This window comes from Neodiprion virginianus, chromosome 7, assembly GCF_021901495.1.
Source record: "Neodiprion virginianus isolate iyNeoVirg1 chromosome 7, iyNeoVirg1.1, whole genome shotgun sequence".
Classification (NCBI taxonomy): domain Eukaryota; kingdom Metazoa; phylum Arthropoda; class Insecta; order Hymenoptera; family Diprionidae; genus Neodiprion; species Neodiprion virginianus.
The window spans coordinates 9,624,823-9,648,489 of record NC_060883.1 but is presented as its reverse complement, the minus strand read 5'-3'; the positions used below and the strand labels follow the sequence as shown (position 1 = coordinate 9,648,489).

Genomic DNA, 23,667 nt, shown 5'->3' with positions numbered 1-23,667 from the left:
TATATTTATATAGGAAACTTGTGATTCTAATATACAACAGCTTCTCGAAAATTTTGGCAAAATTAGATGCAAGTAATAAATATAGTAAAATAAGAATGCCACAGGAATGTTTATCAACAGCCTTAAAAACAGGAACTACATATCTCAGTAGAAATACTTAGATTACACACGCAAACTAACGCCTTATGAAATTAGTATACTTGCCGTATGTCTTTATAATATTGGCATGAATATTATCAACGCCCCTAGCTTTATTTTTCAATTTACCAATGGTACTTATTATTTCAAGGGCATCAGTAGGGTCAAGAAAAATTTAATTTTTGACTGATTCAATTTTACGTACATTATTTCTAGTTTTGATTTTGTCTGCTAACTTTATCCCTACCCCACCAAAGTATTCATTAAACTGTATTCTCTTGCCTTCAATTTCATCCCTTGTATCATCAAACAGATGTTCTATGTCAATGTCAGATTTTTTTTGTTTTTACGTACTTTTCTATTTACATACAACCAAATTCTCTTCTGATCCATTTCCTGCATAATTTCTACGATTTTCTACGAATATTTAGAGAAATTGGGACATTTCGTAACATGTCTTAAATTTTTGATATTGAATATTCATAGTTTCCCATAAAAACTTGTAGATTTTCATGAACGATTGTATTTTTCAATAAAAAATCTACAAGCTACTACAATTTTGAACGAAACCTAACAATACTTTACGAAAAACTATGCATATTTACAATTTTGTAAGAAATAGTAGGAAATGTTCCAATTTTTGTAAAAATTAGTAGTAATTTTTACCAGTTTCTACATTTTTCTAATATTCCCCTCTGGAAATTCATCAAAATAATTAGCTGTATGATGGATATTGGGAGTTACACGAGGCCGTAGAGTTTTTCGGGATAAAAGAGTAAAAATAAAGTAATAACATGGATTGAATAATTGACAACACAAGACATAGATTTCACATAGTACATTGAATTTTATTTAACACACTATTTTTGAAAATCTCTGACACTTCTGTTGTTACATTTATGTATTATTGAGCCAGTAATGACAGTTGTCTGATTACGATATAAATAATAACATGTTCATTTCTGTAACAAATATTAATAAAGATTCATAATCACTGTTTTCTTTGTGTTCTTTTGTTTTCTTCTTTTTCTCTCCTAACGTGGCGTACATGGTACGGCTTGATGTAGATAAAATTTTATCTACATTCTTATCATACTAAATATACATAGGTATGTATACATATCGATATAAACAGTAAGTTTACATAACATACATATTTTTGTTTTTCAGAAACTGTTTGTTGGATGTTTTTTTCTCTCATCTTGATCCCTTTTAATATAAATTATTTTTCACATTGATACGTCAACGTTAAAATATCTTCTATTCCATTTCCGTTGAATTTTGCAATCCAATCCAAGCCAAGCCAAAAAATTGAAATGTAACCAGACATTACTGTTTTGGAAATTCACTATTATTAATATATTATTGCGATTACTAATGTTTTGTTAATCAAGATTCGAAATACGAGATCATAAGATGATGTATAGTATACACTACACATGTACCTTCAGTTATTGTACAAAATTTAATCTTCTGCATGGACTTAATCCCCAGTCGTCAAAGTGGGAAAAATTTTTCAAAACCGTAAGAATTTGAATATATTTCCAACCTTTTAAATGTAATCAGCCGAGATTGAATTTCTCTTTTTTTCATTATCTTTAGCTTACAGTAAAGTACATTAATGTGATTACAATGGTTGGCGTAAGCAATTTGGGTATACGGATAACTTCGAAGAAAACCGTAGATTAAAATGACGTGTTGAACCGGACACAAAAATCTGCTATCACTTTTTTCATCAAATGTATATAGGGTATTATATTTATACATATCTATATTTATGCATGTTTTCATTTTAATTTACATTTAATATACAACTAATACGAGATATGCCGACAATAAACTCTCTGCAGTACTTAAGACAAGTTTGTTCTCACAGACTAGATATGCCACTTGTAATGTAGTGGCAGCAGTAGCAGCAACTAAAGGGTAATTACATTTTCACACATTTTCAAATTATTGCAATTAATTCTTATTGATAATCGAGAATTACGGCTTGAATGACGTTTTTAAATTATTATCATTTGTTACACACCAATTTATTTCCTGTCAAATATATAATAATTTCTAAATAATTTAATCTACGTGTTAATACTATTCATTTACTGATATACTATATTATGACAATCAAATAGTAAATTTACTTCTATACATCTTCACCCTTAAAGCAACGATTTAAAATCAATCAGGAAAGATCGATGCAGTTATTCCTTCACATGCTAGGTAGGAAAACGTCTTACCATACTAATCTTTAATCTCCAGTCTATTTCAACTCGGCTCATTTTATTTATTCACTAGTTAATATTATAACTTTTTTAGCACAGAGCCATGTTACAGCATAAATCTTGAAATTATTGCTCTAAAACTCCCCCTTACGAGACTGCTTCTTTATTCCTTTTATGAAATATCTTCCACATATTTTCACCTACAGTGCCAAACATTATAGGAAAAAGAATTTTTATTTTCCAGACAAGAAAGGCAATGAATTGATTTAAAGCGTATTATCTAATGAACAAGGTTCGAAAGAACGATAACGAATTAAATTAAATTAAATAATACTCGGATATGTCTAGGAAAATAAAAAAATAAAAATTAATATGTTATGATGAACTGAGAAACACAAATGAAGTAAGTATACTTATTAACATTTGAATAATAATGCAAAAGTTAAACAAACCAGGTGTAAATTTGTAGTCTAAAAGATGTATGTACACTTGGGTGGTTTTTATTCAACCCATGTTCGAATTTCAATTATGCCACCTCATCGTTTGTATCTATATAAAAAAACAAAAAATTTCGAACGTAACGTGAATGTCCTAACTTGATTTTTACTATCCACTGTAACGACGCGAAGTTTTCCATTTAAAATAGATGTGATTCTTCTCTTATAATGTGATTATTTTACTGAAACATCTAATGTTTGATGGAAAAAATAAATATTATATGGAATGGACAAAGATCGATAGTACTTTCAAGGGGAAAAAAAGAAAAAATGTATTGGCCATTCTCAGGCATTTATACCCTGCTTATTTCAATATTTTTCTATTTTTTAAATTAGATGCGGATGATTGTTACTAAATATCTCTTTGATGACTTTATTAGAACCTAAAATTTATCATGTTATATTTCTAGATAACCTGAATACGTAATAAACGTCAGATATGACAGATATCTTGCTTTCTTCCTATCATTTTCAATTAAAACAACGAAAAATATTTAAATTAGCAGGATAAAAATGCCATAGAATAGCCAATACATTTTTTCTTCTTTTTCTTCTTGAAAGTACTATCGATCCCTGTCAATTCCACATAATAACAATTTTTTTCGTCAAAGATTAGATGTTCAGTAAAATAATTACATCAGAAGGTAAGAATCACGTGTATTTTAATTGGAAAACTTCGGACATCTGACAAATAAGAACCACCCTAATATACGTACACACGCACATGAGCACACATAGAGTTGTATATATCTTTACATTAACAGTGTTTCTATAGTCAACAAAGACTGCAGCATTTAGATGTATCACCAAAGTGAATATGACAAGCTGCAGGAACGGCCGAACACCCTTGACCGATTGTATTAACTAATTGATGGGTGATGTCCAAATTCTGATTAATGTCACCGTAACTGCCTCGATATCGATGATTGTTGTCGCACCAGTGTCGCTGTTCCTCCCAACACGTACCATGACGATAAAGTAGTACAGATTTAGGAGACAAAGCAGATACCTTGTCTCTCGTAATACTGCCACAAGATTGAGCTTTATATAAGCGTCCTCTGCCGAATATCGAGGGTAACGGAATGCATAATTTTTTGTGAATGGCAAAGTAACGACTAAGCAAATGAAGCTTTTTGTTTTTGCAATTACTTTTTGTAATAGCCGTAGTACGATTATCATCATCTTCGTTATTGGTTGGTTTTTTATTATTAGACGAAAATACTCTGTTACTTTGTAACTTTGATGATTTTACCAAATAGTGATGACTATCCGGATTAACTGTTTCTTTCTCACTTATATCAACTGATTTATCGAGTTTACTATTACTAAAACCTTGAACAAATACTACATTTTTACATTTGGATTTATCAGAGTGATAATGATGTACTGTTTTATCATCTTTTGAATGTTGTAGTTTCATCGTGTTTTCCTTTAATTCTACGATTATTGATTTTCTAGTAGTAGTAGTAGTAGTAGTAGTAGTGGTAGTAGTAGTAGTAGTACTATTACTACTACTACTACCGCTACTACTACTACTACTACTACTACTACTATTACTACTACCACTACAATCATTATTATTATTGTTGTTGTTGTTACTATTATTACTATTAGTACTAGTACTAGTACTAGTACTACTACTACTACTACTACTACTACTACTACTACTACGACTACTACTACTACCACTACCACTACCACTACCACTACCACTACTACTACCACTACTACTACCACTACTACTACTACTACTACTACTACTACTACCACTACCACTACCACTACTACTACTACTACTACTACTATTACTACTACTACTATTATTAATACTACTACTACTATTACTATTACAACTATTACTGCTGTTTATACTGTTAGTGGTAAGTGACCAACTGTGAAATAGTCTCGCACCAAACCCCTTCGCCTTCTGTTTAACATTAGCCGACGATGTGCTCGAAGTATACTGAGTGACAACAATGCTAGAATTATGGATATGACAAGGACCCTCGGCTTCTTGAACTTCAGTAATACGATTCAAAGATTGGCTCTCTCTTAATCGCGTTTCGCCAGACCTTCGTCTACCCGTTCTGTGCCTTCTTTCAAAAACAGTCGCCCTGTTAATAGCGCATCTTTTATTTCCCTCTGTACCATTGTTGGTCCCGCTATTATTCTTGTTATCTTCCGTGCTCGATGAACTTGGAGGACACTCTCTGTTGTCAGACAAAGCTCTCCCATGGCCAGTCGTGTTACCGCTGCCTCCTCCTCCTTCACTGCCACCTGGATCCTGAGAATCGCTTGAATCATCATGACTATCCCTTCGTGGCGGTAGCGGTTTTCCCGAAGTTCCCAGTTTGTGAGCTCGCTTTTTTCTCCCTTCGCTGTCGTCATCACTGGCATCAGAACTTGAACAAGACGCAGTGCGAGTTTTGTGAAATTTACTTCGCCTTTGTTCGTAACTGGTCCGTCTTACGATACGATTTCTTGACCAGTCTATAGAGGCCATATCCTGATCCTCGAGAATCTCGTTGAAAGACAATTCTGGAAGTGTTACATTGTGTGGCGCTGGCAAGGATTTATAGCTTGGCAACAATTGACTGTTCCCTGTAATTGTAGCTGTGTTTAAGGGAATCGGAACGGTCGATGATACTGTAAGAATTGTAGAAGTTACTGAAGCTGAAGTATCTAAGCTGGGTTTTATTCTCTCTGGAGACTGCAAAGAGGATTGGTGCTTGGTCCCCATTCGCCACTTGTTACAAGGGGTTGATTTTGAATAATCAGTTACAGACTTGGGCCGCCTGTCTATATTTTCGGTTTTTTTTATCCAGTCCTCTGAGGCAACTTCGAGTCCGGAATTGTCGAGATTATTTCTGAAGTTGGCATCAAACAGATTTGCCTTCATTGGTTCAGATAAATTTTCGACACCTCCACCGCTGTCAGCAACTTTGACTGAGGATTTATACACAGATTTATTGCTGTCCTTAATGAACTTATCACAATCATCGCGCGAGTTGGCTATTGTCGTTTTATTGCATGCAGATATTGTTATTGGATCGTGCGTGTGATGAGAGTGAGTGTGTATGTGACTGTTATGAATGGAATGTTTCTCCAGATTTTGAGAAAGTTTTTCCTGAATAACGTGTGACAATTTTCCTTCTGATCTTGATCCTCTTCTGCTAACCGAACTTTGCGTCGAGTTACTACCATGATCATCTCGACCTGAGCAAGAAGACATATCGTCCTCGTCGTCCTCTTCTTGGACAATACTGCACTTTCTTGTTCGAAAGTTCTGCAAGGCACGTGAAATAAATTATTTTGTATCAAAATATCTACAAGCTTTCGAATCTTTTATTTACCTTATTTATATGGTCAGATGATCTCAAGTTTCAAGACCTAGTTTTATGCATGAGTTTTGACAAAGTACAGTAGCATCGGAAAGTCGGTATGTGAAATTTTCGTACTTTATAATTGTACCATCATGAGGCAGAACTCAGTTCATTAAAAAAGGCACGAAATGAAGTAATCACAGATTAAGAGCTCTTAGATAAGAGTATAATAAAAGCATAGATAAATGTCAAAAGTATTCGTAGATAACTGATGCTAGTTTACCTGTACTTCTGTCGATGAATAAAAGAGGAATTCATGTAGTGCCAAAGTGGACTTTTGTTGTGATGGCAAGACTCGTGATCTGGAAGTTCTCTTCGAATAACAAAACAAATGACTTTTTCGGAAAATCAAAGCAATTAAAAGTGACTTGTGGAACTTGACACATATTCATAATAAACGATAGAGAATTACAGTATTTTCATCTCATGCGATTTCATGTATTATACTTGATGCCAAATTAGTTTGCAGATATATAGTGAAACAAAAATGTAAGCACAAAATACGTTAACACGTAAACTTACGAATGCAACTTTTTCAATTTACAGTATACATTACACCATAGGGTGAGCCAAAAAAATCGAGTATTTTTTTTTCACTTTATACTACGAAAACTTGGTTGGTAGAGACCTCAAAAACATTCTCTCCAAGTATGATCTCTTAATTTTAATAGGAAGGTCCTCCGCCTCGCAGTTTTCTATTTTTTTCTTATGGTGAGGAAGAAAAATACATATCTCGGTATCTACTATTTATAAAAAAAAAAAAATTCGTCTCATATTTTCGTAGGAAATTGAATTCTCTACAAAAAAAGGTTTCTTAAAATTTTTTTGTATCCTCACTGTTCAGAAGTTATTGAAGGTTGAAGTTTGATCATTTTAAGGTAGATGTCGTTTTTTTTTTAGAATTTTATAACTCTTCAACAAAAAGTCATTATAATACGCGCAACTCATGGTTGTGTCGGAAATTTACTGCTCTACAATAATGGTCTCTTATGATTAGTCGATTAAATTAACCGTTCAGAAGATATTCACCGTCAAACTTCAATGCACACTATTTTTAACAGTTTTTTGTTAATAATTAAAACAATTCCAATTTAATTCATGAGTTTCGGGGAAATTTGTACAAATTCAAACAATTTCAATTTAATTAATGAGTTTTGGAAAAATTTGTACAAAAACTATTAAAAATAGTGTGCATTGAGGTTTGACAGTGAATATCTTCTGAACGGTTAATTTAATCGACTAATCATAAGAGACCATTATTGTAGAGCAGTAAATTTCCGACACAACCATGAGTTGCGCGTATTATAATGACTTTTTGTTGAAAGGTTATAAAATTCATAAAAAAAAAAGACATCTACCTTAAAATCATCTAACTTCAACCTTCAATAACTTCTGAACAGTGAGGTATACAAAAAAATTGTAAGAGACCTTTTTTGTGGAGAATTCAATTTTCTACGAAAATATGAGACGAATTTCTTTTTTATAAATAGTAGATACCGAGATATGTATTTTTCTTCCTCACCATAAGAAAAAAATATAAAACTGCGAGGCAGAGGACCTTCCTATTAAAATTAAGAGCTTATACTTGGAGAGAATGTTTTTGAGGTCTCTACCAACCAAATTTTCGGAGTATAAAATGAAAAGAAAATAGTCGATTTTTTTGGCCCACCATATTGCACCATGTTTGTATTGCATTACAATTAGACTGATTCTGTTAAAAAAAAATATAAGTCATGTTCCATAAATGATTCAGGCTTGACCAATTATTTGCAAAATGCTTTCTCAGCATTTCAACTCACGGATCACGAAGTACAAAAAAAAGGACTAATTTGTTAAAATTTTGAGACTTATTTGTTGAAAATCTGTTTCGAAAGAAACTTTCGAGCACATTATACGTTTGCGACAATAAGAGTGAGACAGGTGACTGGCTACTATATATATGATAGTTTTAATACAATAGTTTTCATAGTCGTCATCATTACCTGTGTTACGTCGCCAACTGTTCGAGGAATATTTCGGATTGATTCATTTAAATTGCTTAATGCATGCTGATCGACTTCTGTATTATTTGGAGCGAGAACATTTTGCTTGCTGAAACAATAAACAATCTGTCAAGTTAGGTGTGTCATACACACCGCCCAGATATGATGAATACATAATCAAACAAGAACTATTGAAGAAATATTTAGTTCATTACCAAGCTTGGTTACACAGCCAAAGATAATAGACAAGGACACAAATGATGAAATGACAATATAATCCAATGAAATAAAACCCTTGATAGAAATACTATAATCATTTGATTAGAAGATTGATGATAAAAAATAAGATTTTTTTTTATCACTCTTCCATTCGTCGATCATATTACATTATCACTACGGACATTGGTTAATAACACAATTTCCGAATCTTTTTGTTTATGGCGTTACATACTTATGTTACGTTTGCGTATTTTTCCAATATACATATCATCGTTTATTCACGTGTTTCTTATTAGAATATTTTTATGCTGCTGCTGAGACAGCTCTCAATAAATGTGTATACAATTTTCCAACGTTCAAGAAGAAGTCATATAAACCATTTGTCGCCTATGATAATTTCCTATTAGGACACAATAGCGAAGCGTACGAAATCAATTCTAATTTTAGTAATTTGATACTTTGTTAGCACGTCTAACAACTAGCGAATGTTTCTTAAATTTGAATACATGCAAGAACGTAAAAATAATACCATAAGCAGCATGAACAATAATTTCGAACACAGAATCTAGATTAAGTCAGATGTAATCCTCTAATCTATTTGGGACGACTTTGTAGGTTAATTCTAAGCTTAGGAGCATTTCCAGGAACACGTGTGTAATTTTTATTAAATACACTTGTTCCAAGAGCAACGATTTATCTATTAATTAATCGTTGATATGGACAAAAATTTGTAAATTATCTCACAGATTAAAACACTGTGAACTACATTTTTTGGCATAACAACAGTTGTATGAGTTTAAATGTATAAAAAAAAAAAAACATATCAAGAGTTAAACTAAAATTTTGTGATTTCTCACATTGGCCTTATCGATTTTTTTCTTTCATCTCTACTCTACGGTAAGTATATTTAAATAGTATAATCAATTATTACAAGTGTCAACTATATGTATTTTCGAAAATTGGTGTATTTTAGATAATTCTACTTGTCATACACTCTCTTAATCGCAATTATCAAGACAATAAATTCGAGGAATGATAGAATTTTGTAACAATAACTTTGGCACAGAAAAATACGAAAAGTAATCCTAGGTTTTTTGATAGTATAAGAGACTGAGAATTTTTTTGAAATGAATAACATGATTCTATATAACATTGCTGTTCACTATACAGGGTGTCCCTAAATTGCCTCCCACGGACTAGCCAGCATGATACCTCGTTAAAATCCAACCGAGAATTTCTTTTCCGGAAGCTCGTCCGACGCATAGTTTTTGAATTATAAGCGATAGCGCTAGGCCAATCAGAGTGCACCATTTCATCTAGATTTGCCGCCACGGAAATTACTGTTTTGTTCGTCTGGGTGAATTATTATTATTATTCGTTTATGAATTAAATATCGGCACCTCCCCTCTCTTGCTGCTGCCCCCCGTATGCTTGAGGATGCGCTTCTGTTTACACACACAAGTGTGCGCCCATGGATGTGCGGCCAGCAGCGTGTGCCGCGGCAACAATACCGAGGTCAGCGCCCGAGAAGGGGTACAACAGGGAGAGAGGGGAGGTGCCGATATTTAATTCGTAAACGAATAATAATAATTCACCCAGACGAACAAAACAGCAATTTCCGTGGCGGCAAATCCAGATGAAATGGTGCACTCTGATTAGCCTAGCGGTATCGCTTATAATTCAAAAACTATGCGTCGGACGAGCTTCCGGAAAAGAAATTCTCGGTTGGATTTTAACGAGGTTTTATGCTGGCTAGTCCGTGGGAGGCAATTTAGGGACACCCTGTATATGGAAATAGTAAAAATGGGAATGATAATTAAATTGTGGTACTAAATTAAAGCAAAGGAATTCAAGTGGATAGTGTTAGAGTAGTTAGAGCTCGTTGATAAATATAATGTAATTTGATATTTATAGTAGCATGCAAGAGCGAAAAAAATGTGAATAACTTATCACATGCATTACTATCACCAAGATTCACCTGGATGAGATGTCAAGTACTTCGGAACCATTTTTTTGTACTTGCTCTTGCCTGTGAGCACGAAGCTTCCTTTCCGCCAGCAGGAAATACGTTGCAGTGATATGATTGTATTCATTCTTATCTAGTGCACTGCAATATTTTTCAAAGTATTAAAACTTTTATTTGTAAATTGACATTACTTACCTGGTAAATTTTTATTAGTTAGATTGCGAACAGAAAGAAAATATCCGTACTTCACACAGTAGCAAAACGAAAAAAAAAAAAATATCTGAGAAAACATAGTGCAAATAAAATATATATTAATCGTGAATAAACTAAACAATATTGACGAATAGTGGGGTTCTCTGAATGAAAAATGAAATTCTTCACGACTTCTATGAAAAAAGTTACCCAAGTATTTTTTTAAATAATTTCGGTGAAAGGACCACAATTATTTTACTAAGCTTGGAAGTAGGAAAAAAATCAACATACAGCCAAAAAGAAGGCGATATGCTTAAATATATTATCATATAGTGCTTCACTTACTCAAGTATTTCTTCTTTGGTAGCAATGTTTCCATTAACCATTTTGGTAATAATGAGATTATGGTGGTCCTCTGAAACTTGTTGCCTTGATACAAGGGGCAACGATTCTACAGGGTCAGAATCTGACCCTGAAACAAGCCAGGGATTGGATGCTATTTCCTCGAGGGTAGCACGCCGTTCTGGTTGCCTGACAAGCATTCTTGCTATCAGTTGCTTACATCCATCAGAGACATGTGTTGGAATTGAATATTTGCAGTCCATAATCATGGTGAGGGTTTCACTATCATTTGCTTCTTGAAACGGAGCTTGACCGCAAACCAACATGTATAGTATAACACCCAGAGACCATACATCTATGAAAATAGGTATTTTTAATTAAAGTGTAATTTAAAAGACTACTATTTTTTTCGCTAGTTTGATATTATCTCACAGCTTATGTCACACTCACCAACAGCAGGAGCGTCATAACTATCTCCGAGGAGAATTTCTGGTGCTGAATAAGCCAAAGAACCGCAAGACGTCTCCAGCTTTTGCCCCGGGCAAAATCTATTACTGAACCCAAAATCCGTAAGCTTCACCATTCCGAGTTTTTCAAAAAACACAACATTCTCAGGCTTTAAATCTCTGTGCACAACATGGAGCCTATGGCAGTAAGAGATGGCCCTAACTATTTGTCTGAAATACATCCTTGCGACCTGAATTATCACAAAACAGTATCATTATATAGTGAAAAGTACTATTAAGTAGTGAATAATCAATTTTTTAATCAAAGAGTAACTTTTAGTATCATCTGATCAATAATTTCACTACGATTACTTTCAATGCTGACAGAGCCTCAATTATTCAAGCCTCCTTCATCTGAGTTTGCGATTGTTCAAGCTTGTCTCGAAGTTATACAGGGTGTTTCATTTCAATCACTCCAGGCCGATTACTCCCAAACTAAGCAAGGTAAGAAAAAATATTTCGTAAAAAATATTTAAGGTTTCAATGGGGAAAGAACATCAACACAGCAGTTTTTTTTCAAGTGGAGCCACCAAGGTCAGGTAGAGGTCAACTTGGTTTTTAAAATGGAACAGTGTACTTTTTTTTTGGGGCATCTGAAATAGGATTAAAAAGTACTTTTCGGTTCAGAATGCGGTAACTTACCGGTACCGTGCTCCATAGCAACTTGACTAGCTCGTATTTCATTACCGATCAAGTTTAAGTGATAAGAATGTACATTTTGATGCAAAATTTCATGTCTCTTCAGACGCTAATGGAAAATATACACTGTTTAATTTAAAAAACCAACTAGATCTTCACCTGACCTTGATGGCCCATTTACGAAAAATCTGCTACCTTAGTATTCATTGCCCCTTCGAACCTTGAATATTTTATACAAAACCTTTTTTTGAATCTTGCTTAATTTTGGAGTAATCAGCCTAGGGGGGTTAAAATGAAACACCCTGTATAAAACTGTCTTGTATGAGCTTGCCTTGGCATGTCTGTCTATCAATATTCGTTAGAACTTAAGAATGTGCTTGAATTTGGTTACTCTGAAATATTGGGGACGAGTTCTTCAATTATTCTATAAAATAGCTCCCAAAGTAGACAAATGCAAGGACTGATATTCGGAAATTCCTAAAAAAAAATAGTATTACAGCACAAACCTCTTCGCTCAATCCACTATCATGCCGCATAATGTAATCATAGAGGTCGCCGCCATCACCCAATTCGAGTATAAGATAGAGCTTTGTCTGTGTGTCTATTACCTCGTACAATCTAACGACATTTGGATGCTGTACCAATTTCATGCATCTCACCTAGAAAGGAGAATATTAAATATAACATTTGAATACTTTTTTTTTCCTCTCAGAAATGAATGAACACAACTAAAATATATTGTAGGATGAAAATAATGTCTCACTTCTTGAAACAGATGAGCACGCGATATTTCATCTAGTTTACTCTTATCGATAACTTTGACGGCGACTTTTTCACCAGTAAATACATGACGAGCAAGTTTGACAACAGCAAAGTGGCCCCGTCCAAGTGTCTCCTCCATATCATAAAGGCCAGCAATCTTGCCATCGTAATTGCTGTGCCCTACTCTCCGATGCATTGTAATCCTATAAACTTTGAAAAAGGAGAAAGTGGAACTAAGAAAAATAGCAAATGAAAATCGAGTACGCAGAATACATGAATATGAGATGTGGCAAAAAAGATCGTGTTCAAAGGTGATGCCTTTCCCAATTGCCACCTTTGTTTTCTAAAGTGCAGATTTAAAATGCATCAAAAATATTTAGGAAAAATAGTTTACTCCAGATTTGGAAACCTTACTACCAAACTTATATCGATAAGATTATAGAAATTGAAATGTGATGAAAGCCTTGTGAACAATGCTCGAAATAGTGGCTTACAAATCTGCAAACTCTCTATAGAAAAATATGATCATATGATTACGAACTAGCTAAATTTAAATTCTGATTCTTCCTATCAAATTATTCAAATTCTTTCAATAATGTCGGCAAAAAAATATTAGCCAGTTGTGTTTGCGAAAATCCAAAAGGTGTCTTCAATTACTACAGACTTTTCAATAGCATTTTATCATTTCTTCACGATGATGTATTTGTAAAAAGGTATTGAGTATTAAAGCTTGCCAATGACTGAATAAGAGAAACTACATTTCGCTTGTATATGTGGGCATACTTAGGAAACTGAAGTTATTGTTATTACGATAAGGAAACACCAAAAAAATGACCAATTGTAACTTTACAATGACTTTGAAGCAATTTCATTTTCGAACCAATGGAATACGAGGAATTCAACTAATTATGGTAAAATATTCAAAGAAGTATCCGTAAAGTTCAAAATAATAAGAATTACACCGGTCGACAAAAAAAAAATTTTTTTTTGGGTTTCGGTTCTAATGCTTGAATTCTGATTCCAGACATCGAAAAACACTTAAATATCCATTTTTAGCTTTTAAAGTTTGCTTTTGTCTGATTTACGTCGATAAGTACGTTTTAAAGATTTTAATTCATTTTATGAGCAATAGATAGTAGCACTTTGATTATCCTGATTGCAAATTGCATATTATAATTATTTATCACAATTCTTGAATAAAAAAGACTTTGATGTTCCGCAAAAACTTTTTTGATCGTAATTTAAAATACAATTATAAAAAATAATATAAATATCAGTCATTTTTCTTGAAAATTCAAAAAATTGCTCTCGCTTCTACAAAAGCAAACTTTGATCAGAAAAATAATATTTTCCCTTATTTGTAACGTAGGAGAAACCAAAATTTCACATGCAGAAATCAAAGCCAAAAATCGTGTTGACCGGTGTTATCAGCTTTGTATTAGGAACAATTACGGCAATTAATTGTAATCCTGTAGGCTACTGCCATATACCTAACTTTTATACGTAGTATAAACTTGTAAAGCCAAAATTGCATAATGAGACTGTTTGGAAGAAGCTGTTGAATCCAAGATATAAATTATAGAGTAAAGTTAAGCAAAGTATATTCATTTTATAATTGTAACTTTTATCCACTAATGACGACCCGACTTGATCCAATATTTTCTTATGGATTACGACCTTTGATTTCACAGTTGTACATGTGTGGTTTCCAAAAAATTATTGAATTTAAAAGAGATAGATACAAGAATTAAGAATGAAAGCCTGAATTTTACATGAGCTGAGGTTTCAAAGTTGATAAATTCTGAAGGAGCGGTGTAAAATTCTCTGAGACTTCTACGTTTCCGTCCCGGTACTACTAAATTTCATAAGAGTACATATTCATGTAGCTGAAATTCATACTGTATCAAATCTTCTTTAGGCTTGGTCAATTTCAAGTATTGTTACAAATTCGAAACTCAATTTGAGTTGCAGAAAAAAATTCTTTATAAAAATTTTACGTATGGTTGAAGATTACGATTGCAGACAAACTTCAACTTATTGTATGCTCATTCATGTGAGCATATTTATTGAGTATATGAATAAGTGGGAGTCTGTTCTGTTAATATGAAGAATTTTATTTTCGATCTCTATCAAATCTCCAATTACAAAATACTTTTAAATTCAATAAGACAAAACAACACCTAGGCAAACAGTTCTGTAATACTGTTTTGTGCTTACACAGAGGGTCTACTGCTTATGATTAGGTACTTCAAATTGACTTCTAGCTTGTCTGAATTTTCAATGTGTTATACAACAGGACGAACATCATGAGTCTAAATTCAATTACACACCTAGAAGGAAGCCCTTGCAATGAAACTATACTGCCATTCGTTCTTGTTTACTGCATTGTTCAATGCTATGCCTGTGGCTAAAAGACTTTGTTGGCCTGTAACCTTCCATCTCGTCTATCTTCCTTACTCTTATCATAAAAATTCAATAAAAACTAAATTTCTCTTCATACAACACAAATCGAGAAGAAAGCAGTTGTGACCAAAATTCTGCACAAAAATCGAAAGGACCTACTAATATTTTCAATTGCCAAGAAATTGAGTAGTTTTTCATACCTAATAACTTTCTGCATACATTCTCACTAAGAACCAAATCGTATTGCATGATTCCACATAACAGATATAAACTTGAAAATAAGATAATCGTATAAATTAGAACAATTTAATCTCGCAGTGAAATAAATATTACAGTAATTTTTCATTATTATTTTTAATTTAAGTAAAACGCTGCGCGTAAGATTTTCATACATATTTGTCATTAGAATGATAAGGAAACCTTTGTCAAAATCTAATACAGTGATTAACTCAAATGGAACTAGAATGAGATTTGCACAATGACCAAAAATAAGAGAAAACTACTTGTCACCAGTCTCGGATTATTTTTCAGGTACAAATGCAGAGAGCTATTACTAGTCTGTGCAGAAAAAAGTCAGAGCAAATACAATGATGCAACAACAACAATAAATTCTATTATGTCGTACTTATGTCAAGCCAATCATCACTGTAATATTGTAATACGTTTGGAGTTTAAATGGAAATGGCGAATTTAATAATTAGAGACTGAAGAGGGGGGGGGGGGGGGGGGGAGGCGGGGGGCTGGTCTGTAACTCCTTTTTTATTTGCCCATTGTTGTGTCAGACTGCCAGGATGATAGTCGTGTAATAATAGCGGATAAATGACAATACCTATGATTCGTACTTCAAATCTACGTGATGAAAAAATGAGACTATGCGAATAAGCGAGAGTGGAGAATGGACGGTGATTGCTTGTTCAGGGCAAACGATGGTAAAAATTATTCTTATTTTGAAAGTTACTTGGAGTATCATTTCCATAATCAGTCCATAATGTAAAATTTTTGCAGTGTGCGGAAAGACCAATAGCCGAGGCTTGTGAGAAAATACATAGTCTATTTGTTCCGATACTCGTAATCGATAAGCGGTTTAGTACGCATTTATTGCGAGTAACCGTGAACTCGGTAACTCCGCAGAGGTTTGTTACAACGGATGAAGAGGCCATTTTAAATTCTATTAAAAGCTACACATACCTTAGGTATCGTTCGGTTACACCTCTACACGCTGTCATCTACAGCTATCCTAGTATCCTTAATTTCCTATTGTTGTTCCGTACATCTTTCAACGCTTATTATCATCACACTGTTCCAATTACAATAATTATTATTTACTTCAAAGTCCACTTTTGGTTAATACATCAAATTCCAATTACGAACAAATATCCCAACACCTCGACTTTTTCAGACTTTTTAGAGACGGAGACGCACGAATTCCCACGAAGCGGAAAGGCTCTGTGTATATCACAGGCAGAGCGACTCACAAATGCATGGAGACTACAGGTAAGGAATCCGAACGCAATGCTAGCCAAATGGTCGGTGAAAGTGATGAACGATCCACGGATTGTAAGCGCCTGGTGGCGCTACCACTGCGGGTTCCGTCAGCGTATCCTATTCGTAACCAGGCGCTAGTATCGCTTGCGAATACATCCCGAACTACAAGATCTTTCATCACTTTCACGAACCACTTTTCGACGATTCCTCCATATGCGTTCGGACTCCCTTACTCTAGTCTCCATGCACAAATGGCTCGGACAAACCCGTAGTCTTATGGAGATAGAGTGCACCACGACTGCACCATTTATCTTACACCTTGGACTAAACCGACTGTGGCCAGGGCACTAGATCCGAGAATTTGTCCAACCTCAGCGCATCCAACTTACCGCAGCTGCTCGTTAACTGAAAATTGCATCAAAATTCTATTTCCCGTGGGGCAATCGTTTTTTTCTAGTTTAAAGGTGTTGAATAACACAATCCAGACGGTTGATACTCTATTACTGATTCGCGAAAATTATAACAATACTTGTGGTATTAATTCCCAGAGCTTGTCCAGATCTACCCAAGTATCATTCTGTCGCAAGTTCGTGATGTGACCGTCACACGCACGCACGCGTGATCCTGCCGGCAGGCAACTATAGTATCTGTTCCATGGTTTCCGTATTGTAGAAAGACTTGCGAATGTACCTTCCAGACACGGTGTAGAAATAAGTGGTGGTCCAACTGGCCCTCGGTCGATGTGATTATTTTGTCTTGGTACGGTGGGAATCCGCCAGGGGCCTCATGCGTCGGTGTGGATGAGGTAACAATAATGGCGGCGATCTAGCAGGCAGTATTCACGAAAGTTTGACGTTAGCATGTGGAAAGTCAAATTTGCTGCTGAAGATTACATAGGTACATTAATATTTGTCAAAATAAAATAATTGTATTATGAATGAATGTGACTATAGCGACATTACATTAGTGAAAATGAAATGCATGATGAATCGAAAGACCAAAGATTAGATAAAATTCCGTCGATACGCTTTCTTGATAAAAAAAAAAAACAACGGTAATCACACTGAATCAATCATGCAAAGGATGCACAATAATGAATGTATGGTGGTAATAATAACGAAAGTTGACAGGCAATCCGGGATCAACGTTGGATTTCTGTGGTTTACTCAAAAGGCAAGAAAATGGTGGATTGTTGTTTGCCTGATTGTCGAAGCGAATGTCTAGGAGCTGACAAAAGAGTCTCCTATATTTCAAAAGTGGTCCAATGCTGTGAAACAATTTGGCGCCGATCTTAAATTCAATCATTTTATTTGCAAAAAGCAGTTCAACTATGGCGAACCTAATATATATCAGGTGACAGTTGATGATGCTCTAATGAATTGTAAGTTCTCGTTTCCATATGATTTGCATAAGGAAGAAGTCATTGCATACTGTCTACATTACTATACAGTTATGAGAGTGCATCAATCAACTAAAAAAAAGTCGGAAAATGGTAAAGACTAGTAGGTTAAAAAAGAAGCAAACCAAACTATACTCTACATAAAAAACGCGTTAAATTTTTGAAATATTTTAATATAATAATGATATAATATATAATATATATAGTACCTTGTTATTACCCTGACACATTTATTATTGTGTATCCTTTGCATGATTGATTCAGTGTGATTACCGTTTTCTTCTTATCAAGAAAGCGTACCAATGGAATTTTATTTAATCTTTGGTCTTTCAATTCATCATGCATTTCATTTTCACTAATATATTGTCGCTATAGTCACATACATTCATCATACAATTATTTTCTTTCGTCAAATATTAATGTACCCATGCAATCTTCAGCAGCAGATTTGATTTTCGACATGCAAACGTCAAACTTTCGTGAATACCGCCTGCTAGATCACCGCCATTATTGTTACCTCATCCACACTAACGCATGAGGCTCCTGGCGGATTTCCGTTGTACTAAGGCAAAATAATCACATAATCACAGTGACCGAGGGCCAGTCGGACCACCGCTTATTCTTACACCGTGTTTTAAACGCAACACAGTTGCAGGATCACCAACTCGAAATAAATTTTTGCCATTAAAATACAAACCCGGAAATAAAGTGTACGCGATTTATATATAAAACCAACCAAATTGAACATAGTGGTCCACGCAATGAGAAATTTTCTGAAAATCATATACTAAAATTGGACTGTGACGTAGGCGCTTCACGGAAAATATATACGTTTAATGCTCCGTGGCTCCGTGCCTCTAATGCCAAAGCGGAAACCGCCATTTGCAAATTGTTTTCAACATGGCCGCTATGCCGATCGCGGAGGGTCTGGAGCGATCGGAATGCCACCTGGATGCTATACGAAAAAAGGTACCATATTCGCAGTCAGAGATTGTGCTCCTCTTTAATGCTCCGTGCTCTTACCATTGCAGCGAGCATTCCAGTTATATTAGAGTTCAGTGGTCCATCTGTTACGTGCCAGCCGGTATCCACGGCGGCGCCCTCTCTGCGCTCTACCTGACCAGCGTGCAGTTACCATAAGAGAGCCCTACGTGCTCTTACCGATAGTCGTAGATTAATACCAACGCACTTAGTTACCATCACAACGTCCAAATTCTTATATCAACAGTCCTCACACGCTAGATTAACCGTTATTTCATCAGTCAAATTCATAACATACATGTTATATATATATTTTTTCCCATTCAACCGTAATAACCCAAAATAATAAACCTGCAACAGTTAAGATAACCAAAAAGACAAAACACCGGAAACGAGGGAAGATAAATCACGGATAGCTCACAGAGAAAGAAACCCCTATTCCCAGAATTCAGGATAGCGCCCTTATTTTAACGAAAACAAGACCAGTCAGCGCTTCGCCGCTTGCTTCTCTTAACCAATCACCTCGCGCCAATCCACCACCGAGATCCCACGCACGAACCAGAAACCTTACCCCCAATTTTTTCATCATCCTCAACCAATCATCCGAGACCCGCGAGAAACCGCGACTCCTTTTGAACTCCTCCTATTTTCCCTCTAAGTCAACCTTCCCAAAAACAGAATAGAGAGAAGAACTTCAGACATCATAGAGAACAGATCAGACCTCTACCGAAATCCTAGAATAAAATCATTATAAGTCATTCAGGGCCTTCGAGACTTGTTAACAGTTTGTCACTGCGATAGTGATTAACACCAATCTGTACCACGATTGTAAATCTACCATCGAGAACTAGAAGGAGACCGTTAATAAATGTGTAATTAACCCAAGTGTTGTCATAAATAATTATTTCAATCACGCATAGTGATGGTTGGCACGAGCCCTACCTAACAAACTCTCAGAATTGTAGGTGAGTTGAACGAGAAGATCTGAGGAGCTGATCAGCGGATTCCCGAGATTTACATACACCAACTACGTAAGTCAGGAGAACGATTTAAATCACGCGGCGAATCAGAGTCGATTCGAAACGTTCCTCTCGGAACGTAACAGCTCTACCATATAAATAAAATGGTGGCAGCGTGTGCGAGAGCCAACTAGAAATAATTAAATAATCATCAAACAATCAACGCTACTGAAACCTTCGAAAACTCGAAAATTTTTTCAACATTGGGAATGCACATCGACGATATAACTGATAAATGATTGTGACCAAATCATCATCGAACTAAACTTCTTCAAACTGTTATCAACATACACTGTTGATTAAACACCTACAACAACTATCATCAACAACATATCACCAGACGATATCGAAGAATTGTGCATCGCAGAACGTAGCACCGGAGAACTTCGCAACATTGAACGTGGCACCGTAGATCTTTTCATCGCAGACCTTCGCATCGTAGAAGCTTGCATCGCAGAACATCAATTTCAACGGAAACTTCGCCCTCCCGCCCAACCCCTGAGAATCGTCATTCATTGCTTATAGTCTCCGTAACGTAAGTCAAAATACAATTTTCAAAATGCCTGATAACGATAATACTCAAGTTCCCATGGAAACTAGCACCCAACAAAATACAAGTACCACAAATCCCAATACATCGCTTAGAGTAGACGGATCATCATATATCCATAAATTCGATTACAAAGATGTTTTCAAAATAATACCAGAATTCGATAATACATCTGCTGGTTGTTCGATTCAAACATTCATAGATGAATTTGAAAGTGTTAAACAATTCATACCACAATGCGGAGAAGAATTTCAAGTTAAAATGTTACGTTCAAAATGTAGGGGAGAACCACTTAAACGTGTAACAAACGCAAAAATACGAACAATCGATGAACTTGCGAAATTTTTAAGAACTCACTTTAAACCAGACAAAGACATAGACACTTGGATAAAAGAACTTAACGACTTTGAACAAAGACAAGACGAACAAATTATTGACTTCAACTACAGAATAGGCACTCATTTACAGATGACATTAGCAGAAATTGATTTAACAGAAACAACTGATGCTCAATCACTAAAATCATGGGCAATTAAAGTTGCAGTAAAATCATTTATAGCCGGACTACTTCCTAGATACTCCCTTTTCCTGTCGAAATCTAAGTATAATACATTGCAAGAAGTAGTGACCGAAGCTATGGAATTAGAAAAGCGTCAAAAGAATATCAAGAACGCCGAAAATATGTATAAACCAACAACTAAAGCATCCGAAGAAAAAGCTTGTTATACTGCTCAAACAAATAGTTCAAATGCAATAAACCGGAATAAAATTTCAAATTCTCGAATCAATGGCAATCGACAAAATATTTCAAGTCAAGCAAATATATCAAACTCAAATCAGCAGATAGATAAATACTGTCGATACTGCAAACGAAATAACCACGTGATAGACGAATGCCGCTACTTAAAAAATAAAAACAATGGAGCAGCAATTCAAAATTCGAATCCGAATGCTAACCTACAATGCAATTATTGTAAGAAAATAGGTCACATTATCCGAGATTGTAGAAAACGCGCTTATAATAATAGCAGGCGTGAAGGAGGCAAAACAGAGACAAACAACGTCACTAATACACAAGCGGGAAACGCTCGAGCCTCCCCTCGAATAGACGCGACGACGGGAAACTCCGAGACTCAGCGTCAGGTAGCAGAGTAATAAAACCCAATACAGAAAATAAAAATGCACAAGAAATCCGTAGTGCTGAATTTAATATCGGTTCAATATCCCCAAATCATAGATCACCATCAATAATTATAGAATCAAAAGATCTCAAACACAAAAATGGAAAATTTCTAGTAGATACAGGATCTCAATTAAATTTGATAAGAATAAGTGAATTGAAAAATCCAGAATCGATCGATGCCTCGATTACTTACGAACTTAATGGAGTCTCAAAAGTCGACAAACCAATGACATTAGGAAAAATTAAAATCAGGATTAATAACATTCTCGGAGAATTCAATGTAGTTCCACAAGATTTTCCATTGAATTATACAGGTATTATAGGATCAGAATTTATGCATGACAATGACGGAAAGATCGATTATCGAACAAAGTCCGTGACCCTAGACAAGATCAACATACCGTTCTCGGAAACAGAAAGCGTACTGCTGCTGGCCAGACAGAAAACCGCGATGTTTATTCGAGTCAAGAACACGGAAATTTTAGAGGGTTACGTACCGCGCTTAGATACGCAGGAAGGTATATACATAGGCGAAACCGTTGTTTCAAATAATAATGGAATAGCTTATTTGTACGCGATTAACACACTGGATGAAGATGTTGAAATGGAAATTCCCGTAATTCCCTTGTACCCTTTCGATACAAGCGTAGACGAGGATAGTAATAGCATAAAATGTGAAACTTTAGAGCACGCGATAACTCGGACGCGAGGAAACCGCGCTAATGAAGTATTCAACTTATTGCGATTAGACCATTTGAACTCAGAAGAGCGTAAAGCAGTTGCTCTCTTAATCGACGAGTATGCTGACCTCTTTCACATCCCCGGAGAACCCCTGCGAGTTACCAACACATGCATGCACCGTATACTAACCACAGACGAGATACCCATCAACACCAGACAGTACAGGCATCCTCCCTTTCAAAAGCCAGAAATCGAGAAACAGATTACAGATTTATTAAAAATGAATATCATAGAACCATCAAATTCACCGTATAATTCACCACTATGGATTGTACCAAAGAAAGAAGATTCAAAAGGAAACAAACGATGGCGATTAGTTATCGATTATAGAAAATTAAATGAAAAAACGATTGGAGACGCTTATCCATTACCTTTAATATCAGACATACTCGACCAACTAGGTGGAGCAAAATATTTTTCAATATTTGACTTAGCCTCAGGATTCCATCAAATCGCTATGCATCCAGACGATAAACATAAGACAGCATTTACAACACCCCACGGACATTACGAGTTTAACCGAATGCCTTTTGGACTGAAAAACGCACCAGCAACCTTTCAACGACTTATGGACTTAGTTTTACGAGGTTTACAGGGAATAGATTTATTCGTATACCTAGACGACATTGTAATTTATGCACGATCACTTGAAGAGCATGCAACTAAGTTTATAAAGCTCGCCGAACGCTTAAGAAAAGCAAACTTGACGTTACAATCGGACAAGTGCGAATTTCTTAGAACGGAAGTCAAATATCTAGGGCATATTATATCAGCTGACGGAGTTAAACCAGATCCAAAAAAAATCGAAGCTGTAAAGAAATTTCCTGTTCCGAAAACCACGAAGAATGTTAAAGAATTTTTAGGACTAGCCGGATATTACCGTAGATTTATTAAGAACTTTGCTAAAATCGCTAAGCCTTTGTCAGAATTAACTAGCAAAAATAAAAAATTTGAATGGAATTCTAATACGCAATTAGCTTTCGAAATCTTGCGCGACAAACTTTGTGAAGCACCTATACTACAATATCCTGATTTTTCGTCACAATTTATAGTCACAA

The 23,667-nt window shown here is 35.1% G+C and overlaps 1 protein-coding gene across 1 annotated transcript; it reads right to left on the bottom strand.

Annotated features, from left to right (window-relative positions):
* Positions 1–961: 961 nt before the first annotated feature.
* LOC124309048 (probable serine/threonine-protein kinase MARK-A) lies at positions 962–16,954 on the bottom strand. The gene is made up of 9 exons (XM_046772281.1): positions 16,440–16,954; positions 12,850–13,051; positions 12,593–12,745; positions 11,392–11,638; positions 10,945–11,296; positions 10,420–10,548; positions 8,223–8,331; positions 4,550–6,143; positions 962–4,507 (listed from the first exon to the last, which is right to left on the bottom strand). The coding sequence occupies exons 1-9, from the start codon at positions 16,475–16,477 to the stop codon at positions 3,633–3,635; spliced, it is 3,699 nt and encodes a 1,232-aa protein (XP_046628237.1). The 5' UTR covers positions 16,478–16,954; the 3' UTR covers positions 962–3,632.
* Between the last annotated feature and the right edge of the window lie 6,713 nt (positions 16,955–23,667).